General features: G+C 36.6%; 2 protein-coding genes across 2 annotated transcripts in view; one reads left to right on the forward strand and one right to left on the reverse strand.

Moving 5' to 3' along the window:
* Positions 1-14,646, reverse strand: part of LOC6049603 (coiled-coil domain-containing protein 25) — a 38,778-nt gene extending 24,132 nt beyond the window's left edge. Inside the window, exons 1-3 of the mRNA XM_038265397.1 lie at positions 14,400-14,646; positions 13,883-13,974; positions 13,347-13,827 (exon numbers count right to left, since the gene is read on the reverse strand). Of these exons, the coding sequence (XP_038121325.1) occupies positions 13,366-13,827; positions 13,883-13,974; positions 14,400-14,472 (627 nt within the window). The 5' untranslated portion in view covers positions 14,473-14,646 and the 3' untranslated portion in view covers positions 13,347-13,365. The remainder of the gene's footprint in view (positions 1-13,346; positions 13,828-13,882; positions 13,975-14,399) is intronic.
* LOC6049607 (queuine tRNA-ribosyltransferase catalytic subunit) lies at positions 534-13,350 on the forward strand. The gene is made up of 4 exons (XM_001866297.2): positions 534-601; positions 11,847-12,117; positions 12,174-13,076; positions 13,130-13,350. Exons 2-4 carry the CDS (start codon positions 11,902-11,904, stop codon positions 13,274-13,276), a joined length of 1,266 nt encoding a protein of 421 aa, XP_001866332.2. The 5' UTR covers positions 534-601; positions 11,847-11,901; the 3' UTR covers positions 13,277-13,350.
* Positions 14,647-18,872: the final 4,226 nt, after the last annotated feature.

Raw genomic sequence — 18,872 nt, forward strand, 5'->3', positions numbered from 1 at the left:
TTGTTATTAGAGGGTTGGTTTACAACTTGGCTGTATATTTCACGTTCTGAGAACAATAATATCGCTAATTTCCTTTTCAATTCATAAAGCCGGAAAAACCAATACAAGTAAATTAATTTCGCACAAAGCCCGCAAATCCATAAAAAGAATCACAGAAAAGCAAAACATTCCCTTCTCGAACCGTCTGGACGACCACTCTCCACCGACTCGAAAACCGGCTTTCTCTCCACTGCCTTTCCCAGCCTATCCGGCCCTGCTAGAGCTGTCTGTCAGTCTATGCAGCAAACGGCAAGAAAGCAAAAAAAAAAACGTGCCACGGACACACGGCCCAAGAATCCAACTCCAGCGCGAGAACCACAGAGAGAGAGAGAGAAGTAAGGTTAGAAGAAAAAAAAAACCCGGGGAGTGGAACATACAACACGCCACCAAAATATCGATTAAATGTCCACCCCCTCCGTTGGAAGAAGGGTGGTTGGTTGGCAGGAGAGGACAGGTGGCACCTAGAAGGCCACCAGGTTTGTTTTCGCACCGGATTCGCCAACGCCGCTACCGCCGTAATAATCCTGGCGTGGTGTCCTTTTTACTGGTATCGATTCTTCGGGTGAGGAAGAAAAGTGCAATTTGTGTCTCACGCCGCGAGTGGGGTTAAATCAAACTGTGCACACTTACCCCCAGAGGATTACGTCAGGAGAGTTTTGTGGTCCGCTTGGGGGGTATCGTAACGTTGTGTTACTGTAACTCTTTTTTCTCCGGTTGGTTTAATCTGGCTGATTTTGATGAGCTGCAAACGCCTCTATCCCTCACACTTGGGCCTAGAGCTGTTGGTGTGTAACTTTGCTTTTTTACTTCTTCCTTGCCTGCTGAATATCTCTGCACTTTCTCACTTCACTCCGTGGATGGCCTTACAACTTTTGCACCGAGATATCCAATCCTCTCTTATGCGACGACGACGTCACGTTGCACAAAACTGTTCTTCACTAGAAAGCAAAAATTCCAAATGAATCAATGGAAACCACACCACATTCCACAAAGCCCCAGCAAGATGATATTCCAGATATTCCAGAAACACAAAAGAAGACGGCACACGTCACACGACGATGACGGTCTTGGGTAGAAAGCACTTCCGGCCACACCGTGAAGAACTCACGCTTTCGGTATGATTCAGACACACACACACACACGCCCCAAAAATAGAAATAACGCACCAAACCTTCAAATAGTACTCGAAATAGTTTGATAAGTGCAATCGTTGCTCCACACACTACACGCAACACACACTGCACTATAAATAAAAGTCTCCCGTTGTCGAGAAAGAAGTAACTCTCGGTCGTGTGATGGCTCGGCGATGTCCGTCCACGGTGACTGTTCACTCTCTAATGTATGAGAGCGATTTCGACGGCCGGCTGGATGAGGTGGATCGTCGTGGCGCGCGGTATTGCCGCTTTATTGGCTCCACCACGAGTAGTAGGTAGTAGGTTGATGATCATTACATTTTCTCAGAGCGCGAAGCGGCGAACGACGACGACGACGATGAGAGTCATGCTGTTCCGACCGGGTCTCTTTCGACTTTTTTATAGTTTTGTAAGAGGGCCTATCGAGGAAAGACTGGATGTTAGTTTGAGGAGTTGTTGCGAAATGGAATTGTTGCTTGTTGGATGAATTCAACTAACAAGTGTCCCAGTCTCATAACTCCACGTAGGTATTTTTTCATTGTCATGATGATAAGCTGTGACCGAACTGGTGATCGACTCAAGCCTAGTAGAACATCTCTGAGCTAATAGGTACAGAGTTGAGGTAGCTAGATAATGCGATATAGATGGTATTGTTTTGATTTACCATACGTTGAGGCCATTCCCCCATACCATGTATGATCTAATTGCATAAACTCACGATACCTTAAACACACCACATCATAATTGACTGCCTACCCTGTTGATTCTGTGAAATGTGATCCGTTCACCGAATCCTCTCTGTGGTTAACGCAACGCAGTAGGCCTGGCCAATTTAACCCTCGCCAACTCAACCCCGCCTTTAGACGGGCTTCGATTTAAAAAAAATCGCCAAATATCCATGTTTCAACCAATTTTTGATCTTTAAAAGCGTTTGAAAGAAGAACTCTTGAAATTTTAGGAAATTTATGGGTTGGAAGTTTTACTTGTTTTATGTGACTTTGCCAATGTTTTTAAAAATGTAATTTTTTGGCTGTATTTTTTACTAACATTTCCTATACTTTAAGTAAAAAGGAGTATGCAGTAATTTTTCTAGTGCCCCAGACAATGTCTGTACGCATTTTTTTACAATTTAAATGATAATGGTGCCATTCTATAGCAGAAAATGTGAAAAACAAGCAAAAAAATGAAAAAGTTACTGTAAAAACATGAAAAAATAGATAGGCAAAATGTAATGATAGGAGGTGGCAGAATAGGCCAAATACTACCAAAAACAAATAAAAACTAAACAAGATAAATGCAAACTAAAACACTTAAAATGAAACAAGAAAAACATAAAATAAGAGAAGTAAAGTTTTTCGTAGAACAAAAGTTGCTCAGAATGTCCTGAACACGGAATTAACCCTTAATTTTCAGTCGACGATATCATGGGAACCATTGATCAAAGTTAGAAAGTGAATTCAATGTTGGAAAGTGCAACTAGCGTGAAACTTTTTAGATCATCAAAAATATTTCAATATTTCAAAGGTCGGATGAACAGGCAAAAAAAATGTAAACAATTTTCTCAGCTTTTCTATTTTTTTTATCAAAGAAGTACTAAGATGGACACTTTAAAAAATGATTTTTTTTAATAAAATAACCTGTAAATTATCAATATTTTACATAAGTTCTCCTCAAACACGTAATGTTTTTCTAAAATATTACAACTTGGCCAGAAACAAAACATTCGTCTTACCCTATAGCGCAAAAGTTGGGACTCTTTGTCCACTAAAACTTATCAATAAATAATCGAAGGGGTAATTAGTCAAAATCTATTCTTTGTAATATTTTTTTAAAAATATTATGATTGAAATTACAAGCCAGAATTTCAACATTTAAATAAAAAAAATATTGGAAAATGCATTATGCAACCATACAGTTGATATGAAATCATTAATTTTCAAAAAATGTAAGACTTCACCGACAATTCAACAAAATTCATAAGTTTTTTGAACTAACCCAAACATGCTGAAAGTGATTCAAAACATAGCAGAATGCATTTTAAATTGATTCAGTTAAGTGTAATCACACTTAAATTTCTCGAGTTTTGGTTTAAAAGGTCCAATAAACCAAATTTCCATTTTTTCGCTTTTTGGGTGTTTTTGAAACCGCCTTGAAACAGGGGTATTAAAAAAAACCCGAAAAGTAAAAACTGAAAATTTGATTTATTGGACCTTTTCAAAAAAAGAAACTTCAGATTTGAACTTAAAAAAAAATATATTTTTTGCCACTCGATTTTTTGGGCCGACTTTGAAAACTTTAAATAAAATTTGTTTCATCCTTATAAATTCAAAAGAAATAAAAAATAGAATGTGATAAAATTTGTTTTTTTTTTTTAAAAAGGGTCCAATAAATTAAATTTTTAGTTACTGCTTTTTAGGTGTTTTTGAAATCGCCTTAAATCAGGGGTATTAAAAAACACCCGAAAAGCAAAAACTGAAAATTTAATTTATTGAACCTTTTCAAAAAAAAAAAACTCCAGATTTGAACTTTTTTGAAAAAAAAAACATGTTTTTTTGCCCCTCGATTTTTTGGACCGACTTTGAAAACTTTAAATAAAATTTGTTTCAGCTTTATAAATTCAAAAAAATAATAAGTAAATGTGATAAAATCGGGATTTTTTTTTAAAAGGTCCAATAAATTAAATTATTAGTTTTAGCTTTTTAGGTGTTTTTGAAATCGCCTTAAATCAGGGTTATTAAAAATCACCCGAAAAGCAAAAACTGAAAATTTAATTTATTGAATCTTTAAAAAAAAGCTCCAGATTTGAACTTCTTTGAAAAAAAAAAATATTTTTTTGCCCCTCGATTTTTGGGCCGACTTTGAAAACTTAAAAAAAAAATTTCAGCCTGACTCAAAGGGGTTTCAAAATCATCCAAAAAGCAAAAACTGGAAATTTGATTCATTGGACCTTTAAAAAAACTAAATGAAAAATCATCAAAAACATCAACCACTCTTTCCCCGTTAGGCCCTCCGTTTTCCACCCAACATGCAGATGCCAGTACGACGCCGACCAATCACGGATCGGGAAATAGTGGCGTGATGTTTACGTCACCATGTTTCACAACTCTCGCTCCCTCTCTTGCTCTCGCGCGTTCTCCCGCTCTCCGCGTGATTCAACCCCACACAAAAGTAAAGAAAAATGAGAGCAGAGAACGCGCCGTCAAAAGTTTATCAACGAACTTTTCCTATCCCACAATCCACGAAAAAGAAATGCAATTTATCTCGATGATTGCGACAGTTGAAAACTATCTCCAGTTGCTCTCACCTTTCCAGCACACCTTGATAACACTTATCTGGCCGAACGGCACCCGGATTAACCGTTATCACGACCGAAATTCCTGCCGCTTATCGGACACGCAACACCACCCGAAGAGAGAAAAACACGCGACTATCGATTTTCGAACCGCGCTTGTGTCACGTTTGTTTTATTTACTTTTGTTTGGCGGGGGATTGCCCGCAGAACTTTAAAAATTGGCCGAATTCTTTGCCGCTTCGTCGCAACGTGTAAACGTGTCAGTTTCAGAAACAGGGATGCCAGATTCGTTGATTTTAAATATTGAAAGTTTGTGCAGAAAATCTGATGCAAATCTTCTTTTGCAGACTTTGTGCGATAACTACACTGTAACTGAAAATCTACTTTGCTGAGTTCGTTTTCGCCGAGCTCTGGAGTTTTTTTGGAAAAGGTCCAATAAACCAAATTTCCAGTTTTTGCTACACTCAACCCCCGGTGGTTGGTCACTTTTTCGTTTGACCCTTTTTAGTTTGTACCCCGTTGGTTGGTCAAAGTCAAACTAAAAAGTGACGAACTGTCACTTTTTACATTGCGCTCACGCACACTACCAAAATAAACGTTTAGTAGTGTGTGTGAACTCTGTGTAAAAGGGGTGTCGAACTATAAAGTGACCCCGTTCGTTTGACATCAGTTGGTGTCAAACCATCGGGGTTTGAGTGTATTTGGGTGTTTTTGAAACCGCCCTGAGTCAGGGGTATTAAAAAACACCCAAAAAGCAAAAACTGAAAATTTGGATTGTTGGACCTTTAAAAAAAACTCCAGAGCTGTTCCAATTCTAAATTTTAGAATAATCAGTTGGTTAAATTATTGATTTTATGAATTTAAAAAACATTCTATTTTTTTATTGTTAAACTTTTCCATAATGACCGATTCTAAGCGAAGTTACAACAAAATGACAAAATGTTTTTAAGACCGTTGCAAATATTTTTTTGAGTTTATGTCGCCCCCCAAATAGGGAATCGGTTGTACCCGACCCTCTCCGATTTTAATGAAACTTTGTAGACATTTACTTATTTACTAATTTATTGTGAAGGCAGACAAAAATCAAAATACGAGTGCAACCTGTCAAAGCCTGTTGCGCCACGGGCTGATGTACACGCTTACGACAAACCACTCAATTTTTGTATGGCGCAACAGATTTTTTTGCGGAACAGAAAAGATGCGCACTTCGGTTTGGTGGTGCGCGGATAATACTATCCAGGTTACTATACTACACTGAAAAAATGTTATGTTTTCAGTTATAAGCAATGTAATTTGCTTTTATCTGTAAGCCCACACATCCAACTAAAATTTGGTCAAAGACAAACTTATGGGAAAATGGACAAGCTTTCCGGTAAAAATATTTTCGAGACTGAAAAATCAAGTCTGTCATATAGAAATTGTCAAAAACCATCAAAAAACCTATTTTTTAACATTTTTATTTTTAAAACCACTGTAACTTCATAAGGATTGGACTTAGGACAATGGTCAATATGGAGACTTTTACGTAAAACTGTCTGAAGAATTGACTCTCGTGTTCGGTTTTTAAAAATTTTGCTGTTTAGAGCACTTTTGAAAAAAAAAACAGTTTCAGTAAATGATTTTTGTAATTTTTTAGGTGAGTTGCTCCATCCTGCATTTTTCGTGAGTCTTTTTGTAACATTTTAGGCTATTTTCACAAAAAAATTGAACGAAAAAAAATCGTGGGCTCATCTTCAAATTTGAGTTTTTAACTTAAAAATCAAAAAATCTCATGAAAGTGGCGTATTGTTTTCTTTCAGTGTTTCTTTTTCGGAAAGCCCGTCAAGTTTCCTACAAGTTTGTCTTTGACCACTTTTTGATACGAAAAATACAAAAATATTTAAAACACTTACGCCCTTCTCAAATGCCATTCTCTGGCTCTGGCTCCATATACACAAAAATGGCTTATATAAGCGTAGGATAACGCACGGCGTGTTTTCTGGGCAACCTTAAGGAGAAAAAATAGTCATCACTACTTTCAAAAGTGTCTTAAAGGAAATTTTCTCAGCTTTCCAATGCTTCTAAGAGCGAAATGTTTCATCGGGAAATTTCTGAGATATCTCTATTTTAAGTTTTTTTCTTTTAAAATCCTTGATCATTTATTGGAAACTTTTAAATAACAGTCCAGGAAACTTGTCAAATGATGTGTTTCATATGTATTTTACTGACCAAAATATGCAAAATAAGACAAGAAACAACTTTGTAGAAGGTTGCAAACCGCTTAACATTTTGAAAAATGAAGTTTTTACCGATTTTATGAATATGTGGGATTTATTCAGAAATTAAAATCACAAAACCGCATTAAAATATTATTTTTACAAGAGCAAAAAGATTATTACATAATTGTTGTGTACAAATAACACCGGTCTGCTCTGATTCAGCTTGGAATTAGCTGATACAACCGAAATTTCAGCAGGTTTGAGATTAAGAGGGTATTACAAGATTTTTATGAATAAATATCATATTTCCTTAATCAAACACTAACTAATTGCATGGGTACAAAACATGTTTTATACTCGAAATTATACAGCAAATTACTGTTGCTAGCTTTAGGAGAAATACTTTTCAATAGTATGAAATGATTGTTTCGGTTTTTTTTTGTATTGAATGATCAAGGAATTAGCAATATTTTAGAAGTTTATAAGACTCTCATCTTAAAAAAATATATATGTATTGATTTTTGTTCAAATAGTTTGGAAAGAAAGTTTCTGTTAGATTTTTTTTTGTAAAAATACAATTTAATTTTTGTTCAAACAAAAATAAATGTTTGTGACGGTGTTTTCAGAATTCTGAATTGGAAGACTCGAGTTTTATTGTTACTTTTAAGTGCATTTTCTACAGAAAACATTTTATAAATATATTTTTTTATTTTATACTCATGAAAATATGACTTTTGAAGCTTGCTACAGTAATATGTAGTACGTTTTTGATTTCAAATCATATTTGTATTTATGTTCCTGGTTAATGTTTATATCAAATATCAAATTTATTCATTAAAATTCAATAATACCATTAACAATCACAAACCTGCAAAAGTTTCGGTTGAACAAGCTAAATCAGAGTAGACACGTGATATTTGTACACCAAAAATATGTTATTATCAAATACATCTTGTTAAAAAATACATTTTTACACTGTTTTATGATTTTAATTTCTGCATAAATCCCATATACTCAAAAACTTAGGCAAAACATAATTTTCAAAATGTTTAGCGGTATGCAACCTTTTACAAAGTTATTTCTTGTCTTACTCATCAAAATGTGCAAACATTTTGATGAGTAAATGACTCATGAAACACATCATTTGATAAGTTTTCTGGACTGTTAGTATAAAGTTTCCAAAAAATAATAAAGGAATTTTAAACCAAAAAACTTAAAATAGCGATATCTCAGAAATTTTCCGATGAAACATTTCGCTTTTGGAAGCATTGGAAAGCTGAGAAAATTTCCTTTAAGACACATTTGAAAGTGGCGATGACTATTTTTTCCTGATAAGGTTGTTCTAGAAAACACGCCGTGTAACATGTCTACAAAGTATCATTGAAATCGGAGAGAGTCGAGAAAAAGGTACCTAAAAAATTCCTGTTTTGGGCTGGAATTGCTCTTATAATTTAAAACATTTTGAACTCTAGAGTACTTTCCCAAAACAAAAGAGGTTTCCTTCGTACATATAGGACCTTTCCATAAAGTTAGCAAGAATGTTATGTTTTTTTTAATATACTTTTTTTATTATCAAATTTTTCGTTTTTTACTCTTTGAATTTCTGGATTTAATTTTTTTTCAATATTTATTATTTTTGATGTTTTGTAAAGGACCTACTATAGAACTATAAGATTCAGGGTGACCACTCAAATTCCATTTTCAAATTCCCGACTTTTTTCTAGACTTTTCCAGAATGCTCAAATAACGTCATGATTCGAATTCCCGGACGCTTCGAAACCCGGACACTTCAACTTGTTTTATCAATTATTTGGATATAAGTTCGCATTATGGATGTCAAAACTGTGTTATTTGATGAATTCTAACATCAACTTTCATTTAAAGTTTGTTTGAACGCTGTAGTTAATGCCAAAACAATTTAATAAAATAAAATTATAAGTTTACCAAAAATGCGAAACATTTCAACGGAAATATTTCATAGGCGTCCGAAGCACCGGGAAGGCAAAGCAGAAATTTATGTTTTTGATTTTCCTAAATTCTAGCAAATTTTTATTTAAACTATCCATTGTTTTGATGTCAACAGCTTATTTGAGACCTAAAGAATGCCATTCATTAACATGTCAGTCCAAATTTGTGCGATTCATAAGCAAAATCGAGTGTCCGGAATTCGAAGCAAAAGTGTCCGGATTTCGATTCAGCTTTTATCAGTGTCCGGGATTCGAAGCACAACAAGTCATTTTAATATTCAAATTCTGATGAAAAAATGTTAGAAAAGACATATTTTGCATGCATTCTCTTAAAACTGACTGTTTATACTAAATCCTGACGATATTTCTAAATTTCCAACTTATTACATGATTTTTTGCCAGCTATCACAAAAATAGTATGGTACTAAGTGTCCGGATTTCGAATCATGACGTTAATAGGCATTTCTTATCTAAAGAATGATTTCAAACAAAAAACAAAAAACCAGCGAAATAAAAATCACAATGAATTTGAAAAAATCCAAATATAGGCATTTTTTGTTAATACAAAAACTAAACAATAAATAAAAAAACACTTCAAAAATTGAATTTCATTATTATGATTCAGAGTAGAAACACAAACAATTGGGTACTAAAGCCCTATGCCAATTTTTATGTATAACGGTAAAAAACACGATTAAAAACCATTTCTGATCACTTTTTTTCATTTTAATGTAATTTTTTTTTGACAAGACAACATTTTTTCGATGGATCAACTATGGTCCCCTTGGAACGACCTGTCAAGTAGGAGTTTTTCTGTCAAGAAGGACCGCGAGGATAATTTTTCAAAATTGATTTAAAAATCCATTTTAAACTCTTTGTGGTCGTACAAAGGGTCATTGTACTCAGAAAAATAAGCTTTATCGCTGTGAACAATAATATCAGCAATCTAAGCTTTATTTTAGGACCCAATTAGTCTTTGAAAAAATAATCGAAAGTTCAACAATACTTATAACTTCCATGTTATTTTTTAAATTGACAAACGTATAGTTTTTGATACTTCGTTTCAACTGAAAATGACAAAAAGTTAAAGATAACTGAACTTAAAATAGCGTTCCTATTTACTCAAAACTGCATCATCATTTTATATCAAAGAATGATTGAAACACAATTGCTGATATTATTCATTCAAAGGATTTAGAAAAATGTCAAGGAATTCATAAAAAAAATGTTTTTGACAAGTTCCCTTTTTAATTTTGTAATTTTTGATATTAAATTTTCTAATCAATTTTAATTTATCTAGTGGTCAGTATTTAACTGTTTTTTTTTTTCAATGAAAATTAAGTTGATTTTATGTTTTCCCACTTTATTTTAAGCAAAATAATTGAAGAAACATTTTTTGTAAACAATTTTGCCATAACTAAAAATTTCTTGGATTATTTTTTTTGCAATTTGAATATTTTCTTTATGTTTCCAAAACGTAAAAAAGTTTTTCAATTTTGGATTTTATTCGATATTTAAGTTTTCCAAAAACTGAAAATCAAGCTTTATCTATTTACCCATTCAAGGGCAACGTTTGGAAAAAAAATATTTTAAATTACTAAATAAATTTAGTTAAACAATTAAAAATATTCACAAAAAAAACCATTGACAAATTCAAGTTGTTTGATGAACAAAAACTAAAGCAATAATTTGATTCATAAAAAAATATTATGAAAATCTGTGTCAAAGACTCCAAGATTTTGAATGCCTTTAACAGCTTTCCTATACTCAAATATATTGAAAAAGTGAAAAGAACCTTAAATTTAAAGCAAGTTACTAAAGCAGAAATGAGTGAATTCAATTTGAAAATTTTACAAAATAATACAAAATTATTCAAGAGTTAAAAAATAATTTTCAATCAAGTATGCTCAGAATTCCCGACTTTTCCCCAACTTTTTGACAAAAAATCATAAATTCCCGACTTTTTCCCGATTTTTGGCGGATTTTGGCGAATTCCCGACTTTTTCCCGACTTTCCCGATTTCCCGACTTGAGTGGCCACCCTGAAGATTTCTTATGTTTAAACGAACATTTCAAATAAAACTCAATTTTTTTCCTATGAAAATTTCAGTTTTCTAATCTAATCTAATCTAATCTAATCAGACCCTAGCGCAGCCAATCTTTCGAAGGGATCCTGGAGAGTGCCTTAGGTTAGATGACGCCTAGCACTCTTCTTGTCATTTATTAACATTTGTAGTGCGCCATTGCATTGAAATGCATTGAGACATCACAAGCGTTAAAGCGGCCAGGCCTACTGCGTAAAGCCGTATCGCAGAGATGACTCGTAATTGGGTTGAGCTTGAGCACTGGGTGTTCGAACAACAACACAATTCTGAATCGACAGGGGAGGAAGAAGCGTGGGGACACACCACCATACGCTCCGAGATTTGGTTGTATTCGTTGGGAGCACCATGCTAAGAAGGTTTGGTACTCCGGGACCCTCTGGGGATGGGACATTGTATTTCCACGAATGCCCTGGACACTATTTTGCCGTGGTTATAGCGCCATAACTCGCTCTCTGTAACAGTATTCCTAATTCCAGTTCTAGCTTACCAAGTCGTCATGGCCTAGTAGTTAGCATTTTTGCTTACCAACCCAAAGGACGGGGAATCGAACCCCGCCTCGAGTGACTTTGATTTTTCGTTCATATTCACCATTTCAAATTTATGGGTTCTTATAACTTTTTCGTTGGGAGCAGATGGGAATCGAACCCAGAACCATTCGCTTACAAAGCGAACACCGTAACCAGTCAGCCACGGCCGCTCCCTCCTATGAAAATTTCAGTTTTCGAGAAAAAATTCAATGATTATTGTTATGGTTTTTCTATCGAGCAAAAAACTTAATCAGTCCTATTAATTTTCAGATTCTACGTTTTGAGATTCGTCCTCCAAAGTGATGTGATTGTGTGTAATATAAATATCGGCATTTAGGACAATATATTGTAATGTACCAGACAACCAACTGGTCAAATTCAGTTTGCTGACCTCAAATTTCAGTCCAAAACTAAAAATTGATAAAATAAAAATTATCATCAAATGTTTGCGGCGAAATGGCGTCTGTGGCGCATTCATTACAGACAAACTGAAACCATTTTGTTGGCAGACATTTCCAAACTTCATCTGCAAATCTGCCGACAATCCCGCAACGCAATCGAAAATGTCAATCTGTTTTTCTTTCAGCCCCAGCTGTCTCTTGAGTCCGGTTAGGGTGATACTCCAACCTGGTTCTACGCGAATGCGCGCGCCACGATCCTTGCCGAGTTTTAAGCAGTTCCTCCGAAGGATGTCGTCCGCAGCCGCCGATCAACCCGCCGCGACGACGGCCCCCACCGGTCCCCCTCTACGCTACCGCGTGCTGGCCAAATGTTCCCGCACCAAGGCGCGCGTGGGCGTGATGAGCCTGCGGCACAGCGACGTCGACACGCCGGTGTTTATGCCGGTCGGAACGCAGGTGAGGCTGGTCACGCGTAGGTTTGGTGGTTGTTAATGTTATGGTTGTTTTTTTAGGGGACGCTGAAGGGACTGCTGCCGGATCAGATTATGACGTTGGGGTGTCAGATAATGCTGGGGAATACGTATCACTTGGGGATGCGTCCGGGGACGGAGATCTTGAAGAAGGTTGGTGGATTGCACGCCTTTATGGGCTGGCCCCGGGCGCTGTTGACCGATTCGGGCGGGTTCCAGATGGTTTCGTTGCTTCAGCTGGCGGAGATAACTGAGGAAGGGGTGAAGTTTGAGTCTCCGTATGATAAGAGTGAGTGTATGTTGACTCCGGAGCGGTCCATGGAGATTCAGAATGCGATTGGGGCGGACATTATGATGCAGTTGGACGATGTGGTCAAGACGACCACGACCGGGCCTCGGGTTGAGGAGGCCATGCACAGGACAATTCGGTGGCTTGATCGGAGTATTGAGGCACACGCGAGGGACGATGAGCAGAGTATCTTTCCGATCGTTCAGGGCGGACTTCAGCCGGAACTACGGAAAGTTTGCGCGGCTGAATTGACGGAACGGAACACGCGAGGATTCGCCGTTGGGGGTTTGAGCGGGGGTGAAAGCAAGGACGAGTTCTGGCGTACGGTTCATCTCTGTACGGATTTGCTGCCCGAGGACAAGCCACGCTACCTGATGGGAGTTGGATTTGCGGCGGATTTGGTGGTCTGCGTCGCGCTTGGTATCGACATGTTTGACTGCGTGTTCCCGACGAGGACGGCCCGGTTTGGCTGCGCGTTGACCCGGCAGGGTCAGCTCAATCTGAAACAACAAACCTTTAAGACCGATATGCGACCGATTGACGAGAACTGCGACTGTTCCACGTGCAAAACGTATACCCGAGCGTACCTACATCACATTGTTACGGTGGAACCGGTTGCCTGTAGCATCATCAGTATCCACAACGTAGCTTTTCAGGTAGGTTTCAATCCGCTATTTTGATACAAGACCTATAGTTTTTCCCCTTTCAGCTCAAACTAATGGGAGACATTCGAAAGAGCATCGAAGCGGACACCTTCCCGGAGTTTATCAAGTCGTACATGCAGGACCGTTTCCCGGACAGCTCCGTCCCGCAGTGGATCGTGGACGCCCTTGCCGCCGTCAACGTGCAACTTTAAGGGATACGTTCGAAGCTTAACAACCAACCCCAAAAAAATAACAGTTTTGCAATAATTTATTCCACCTTACCGTACTCTCTCTCTCTCCCTCACATAAACTCGTCCGAATCGTTCCCCGCGTCGTAGTTGCTCGTCATGTTCTCCGACTTCATCAGCGAGTTGTAGCTGCGCAGCTCCTTCTCCTCCAGGCGCCGCTTTTCCTCCTCCTTTTCGCGCTCCCGCCCGTCCCGCACCTTGGCCTTCTTTTCCGCCCGCTCCGCGGCGTCCCGCTTTTCCCGCTCGGCCCGAAAGTCCGGATGTTCCTCGCGCTTCGTCTTGTTGAGCCGGTTCACGATCTCGTTGGAGCGCTTCTCGATGCGCATCTTGCGCACGTCCTTGTCGCGGTAGAACGAGACCTGGCCAACGTCCATGCCCTGCGTTTTCTTGAGGTTGTCCCACATGGTGTACACGATGTCGACGTTGTTCATCTTGTTGCCGTTAATACTGTTGGCCTTGACCAGCTGGCAGGCGTCCTCGATGACGGCCGAGGGGACGTCGTCCAGGGTTTGGCCCTGAAGAGGAAATTTGTTTAGAAAGCTGAAGGATTTTTAACAATTAAATACTTACCGGATTCAGCCGGAGGTACACATGCGCCGAGGACACCTTGTCCACGTGGAACCAAACATCCTCTGGCCAGCCCCATTTGATAAGATCTTCGTCTGAAAAGAGAAGTTAAACAGTTACTTTTGGTCAAACATAACGTGATAATAAAGTGATTAATACAAAAAAGCTCTAGAATCAATAGCACAAATGTTGAAAGTGTTTAATTTGTAGTTTTACAAACATACATAACAATTCGCTACTTTGAATACAGTTAATTCGAATCAAAAAGAATTCAAACGTCAAAATATTGCTGCCAGACGTTCAAATTATCGGCTCCCCTCTGTAATCTCCAATGAATTTCTTAAGCTTGTAGAACATTCCGCTAAAAGATTGTCAAAACTTAAGCGCCAATCCCGAAGAGGACCCTCCCCACCTGTTAGTTGGTTTGTCCAGCAGAAGTTACTTTCCCCAAATCTCAGCCCCGTCCATAATTCTAACCTAAGCAGGCCGCCGCCACAACACCAACCCAGCAGAAACTTACTTTCGTACTTGTCAAGTCCCATAAACAGGGTCACCGGCGGTTGGACGACATTGCTGGTGAAGTAAAATACCATGTTTTTCAAGCGCAAAACAACACGCACTAAACACTGACAAAGTTACGCGATAAAATATGTTTTAACGTTGGAAAAAGAGACGAGCGAAAATTTCAGACGAACGAAATTTGAGTCCGCCGCCGTAGCGATTCTCGCGTTGTGTGTCTTCGCAAGAAACAGAATTCTGCAACACGAAATGTCAGATAAAAAAGGCTTTTGAGTGTGGTGGTTTCGACAAGGTTTGTGTAAGGGCGGTTCATCGATGGGATCTGCGATGGTTGAGTGTCCTACCCCTCGGAGAATCTAGGTTTTCAGGTTTTTTTTTTTAATAAACCGAAGATTTATCCAAGTAAAAAACTATCGTGTGTTTTTTTTTATTGTACTCGATCATGATATTTCAATTATAATTTCTCAACTCACGATCGATCAATTTCTCGATATCAACAGTGGTACATTAGAGAGCCTGGAGCTTATCAGAGAACGGATATCTCAAACTAGAGGTGGGCAAAAGCGCTCTTTTTTAGGAGCTGCTCATTTTCGTTCGCTCATCAAAAAGAGCCGCTCTTTTGAACGGCTCTTTCGCTCTTTTTCAAAATTTTGATGAACAGATTTTTTTTTAAGAATCGTGTGATTTTATAAGCCATTTCACAGTGGATTTTTATAAATTATTTGATAAAAAAAAATAAAACTGAAAACCAGAAGACGCCCATGAAAACCATAGGTCTTGGTGGTCTCTATGCAGGGTTACCAGGTCAAAAATAGATAAATCTGGCAAAGAATCGAACAAAAATCTGGAAAAATCTGGCTGACGAAAATCCAGCCATTCTCAATGGTGAAGGAGAGGGAGGATATGAATTAATTCAAAAATTTGAAGAAATTTAGTTGGTTTAACTAATTTTATGACCTTTTATGTTTAATTAACACTCTCTCTAAGAAAAGCTCATTCAGTTTTTGTTTTATTTTCAATAAAATGCGTTCATGTTAATCAAAAAATTGTTCAAAGTCGGCCTGGATTGGAAATTCTGGCAAAATCTGTCAAAATCTGGCACTGAGAAGGATGAATCTTTATTCTGGCTGACACTTGAAAAATCTGGCATTCTCTGATTTATCTGGCAACCTGGCAACCCTGTCTTTATGTCAAGATTTCTACTAGAACCTAAACTTTCGGGTAATTGGTTGGCATCCAAACCACCGACACCGACGTAACACTCCATGTAAAAAATCTGCTGAAATGTGTCCCAGCACGACTCACCCCAATTAATTCCTTGGAATCACCCCTTGCCGATAAAAATATATTTCGCAACACTGCTCGACCCATTGTTTGCAAACAAAACGTAGTGTATGAATGAATCAGCTGATTTGTGTTTACAAACAAAATAGAATCAGTGTTGCCTTGCTAATACATTTTTCGAAAAACCGTTTGACAGCTCACCGGACTTACCAGATGCAAAGAAGGGTCATCTTTTTTACTTGAGTGTTACGTCGGTGTCGATGTCCAAACTTAAATCTAGGAAAAATTGCTATTAATTATAAAACTGTGTTTATTTCTGCAAGAATTGAACTAATGCTGATATTTTATTTGGAGAAAATATTCTGTGAACTCTTTTTACATTCTGATTTAATAGATAATGTTTTTAAAATAGAGGTGGGCAAAACCGCTCTTTTTAGGAGCCTCCCATTTTTGCTCGTTTTTAACAGCTGTTGAACGGCTCTTTCACTCTTTTTCAAAACAAAATGTTGGAAATACTATTTTAAAGAATGATATGATTTTGATAATTTTTGTTAGACTCCATTAGACATTATTAAAAAAACAAAAACGAGAAGATTCGCTTTAAAACTATAGTTCTAATCGTTCCAATGATTGGATGGGGAAAGCACCCAAACTTAAATCTTGAATTTTGGAGAAAATTTCTATAAATTTTACAAAATTGCGATTATTTCTGCTAACATTAAACAAATTTTATCATGAGAAAATGTCTTGCGAACTCTTTTCTACATTCTTATTTAATAAAAAATTCTATAAATGCCAAAGTTAAATCAAGCAAAAAATTGTAATAGAGCCGAGTCCGAAGTGTAAACAAAGAGTCTATCTTGCTCGCGTTAGATGATGTTTACATTAATTCTAAGTGAAGCATTTTGAAATGCTCAAATTTGTACTCCGGTGATTTTGTAAGTTGTCTTCCAATCAGATGTGCAATGAAAAGCTTTTTATTTTGTTTAGAAAATCATTCCCTTTTGAAGTTATTTAAGTACATGAAAAAGTTCATCGTGTGCTTATTTCTGACAAATGTGACATAATTTATAAGAATTGACAAAAGTTAAAAAATCATTCCATCTTGAAATGGCTCTTTTAAAAGACCCGAGTTTCAAAAAGAACCGCTGCTCTTTTCCTGTGAGCCATGGCTCGTTCTTTTTTTTTTGTGAACCGGCTCTTTGAGCGGCTCGCTCTTTTTTTGCCCACCTCTCTCTCAAACCAAAAGTACCAATCGAAGCAAGAGAACTGTCAAACGGAGGTACCGATAGAGCAAAAGACAAAGGATTTTACTCGATCTATCGTAATCGTTCTCTAATAAGCTCTCGGCTCTCTATGCTACATCTGTCAATATTTTTTTCAGTCCCTGGTGACACCTCGTGCTGTCGACGGTATCTTTAATACCGACAACGAGAGAGTCCACTGTACCTGGAAATATTTTTATCGGAATCCTTGGACAATTTTACATAACATATCTCAAAATAGTGGAGTTTCATTAACAGAATTTCGATGTATATTTTTTGAAAATAAAATTAGGTTTTTCAACGCGCCGCGCGCAGGTGCGGAAAAAACAACTTTTTTCACTAAAATTGCGATAATTTCAGTAGCATCTTTCAATATCGAAAAAATTAGTACTAAAAAAGTATAAGTATTTGGCTTGACTTATCGCTTGAATTTTGAAGTTGTCGCAATTTTAGTGAAAATACAGTTTTTTTCCGAATCATGCTGTTTTCGTGGGGAATTGCTAGGTATCAAAAATGCTTTCTAAAAATTAAAAAACACAGTTAAAAATTATTATTTTTTATTAATTTCACAGAAAAAAAGTGTAAAAATCGAAAAAGGGTTTGTTTTTAAAAGGGCCTTCAAGCCATTGTCTTTCATATGTTTAATATAAATAAAAATAATAGAAAAGAATTTAAAAATTAGAAAATTGAAGTGCAATCAGATGAAATCAATTTAAAATGAATTCCTCTGCATTTCTAATCATTTTTAAGCATGTTTGGGTTAACTCAAATATCATTCTAATTTTTATGAATTTACGATGTATCGCAAAAAAAAATATCCAAAATTTTTATTTTTATTTTTTTTAAATTAGTGGCAGCAAATCAACTGTAGTGGTGTATGAAGCATTTTCTAGTATTTTTTTCTTTGAAATGTTGAAGTTCTAGCTTGCAATTTCAATTTTTATTTTTTTTATTTCCTCCTCCTCGACCCCGGCCAAGTCGAGGGACAAAAACTTTTTAAAAATATTTGAATCGGCCTAAAATTGTGAAAAAATAAAAAAACCAAATTCGACATTTTAAGAAATCTAAAACATTTGAAAAGGAAAACATGGCCAATGCATTTTTTAACATTATGTCCCTTATATCCCTTGACAAAAATTGAGTAAAGGGCAAACAAATTAAAATAATGAAAATTGAAACTATAAGCCATGGTTTCGCCATTTAAAAGAAAAAAGTGCATTTTACAACAGTCTAGTTGTTTTGCAATCATAAGTTTTTCAAAATATCTGGAAGTATCGCTGATTTTTTTTCTCGAGAAAAAAAACCTTTTCGCGAAATTTAAAAAAAAATAAAAATATTATTTTACCGGCCCAAATATGCTAAAGATGATTTTCAACGGGTTGTCGATTGTCCACGCGCCAAACATGTAAGATTTGTCAATTTTTCACATAGGAGGGGGTTGTTCTAGAATTTTCAAAACAGTGTACGTAGTTTGTGGATGGCCTCTTAGCAGTTCATTTTTGAAGTTTGGACACCTGACTTTTTAGAATTAAAAGAGTATTCATTCCTAAGAGTTTGAAAACAATCGAAAAATATTTCATTTATCTGTATATAAAATCGTGGTGATATTGAAAAACAAGTTTAAAAATAGTAAATGAAAAAACCTTCAAAAAGAGGGGAAAAGAAAAAACTTTCAAAAAACTTTGCGTGTTAGGAAAAAATACTCGTATCTTCGGCTGGAAAAGGATTCGGATAGAATTCCATCCATTTTTTTCCTGAAAAAATCTTATCAAAGTACAGTACTTGTTCGGTAACTGGGCTGAGAGCATAGCCCAGTCACCGAATGCTGCTCGCTAACTGGGCTGAACGAAAAATTGCGAGGGAACCACCGATGCATAATTTTTTCCAGATGAAATATAAAAATAAAAAAAATACTCAAATTTATG

Source organism: Culex quinquefasciatus, chromosome 3, assembly GCF_015732765.1.
Source record: "Culex quinquefasciatus strain JHB chromosome 3, VPISU_Cqui_1.0_pri_paternal, whole genome shotgun sequence".
NCBI classification, from domain to species: domain Eukaryota; kingdom Metazoa; phylum Arthropoda; class Insecta; order Diptera; family Culicidae; genus Culex; species Culex quinquefasciatus.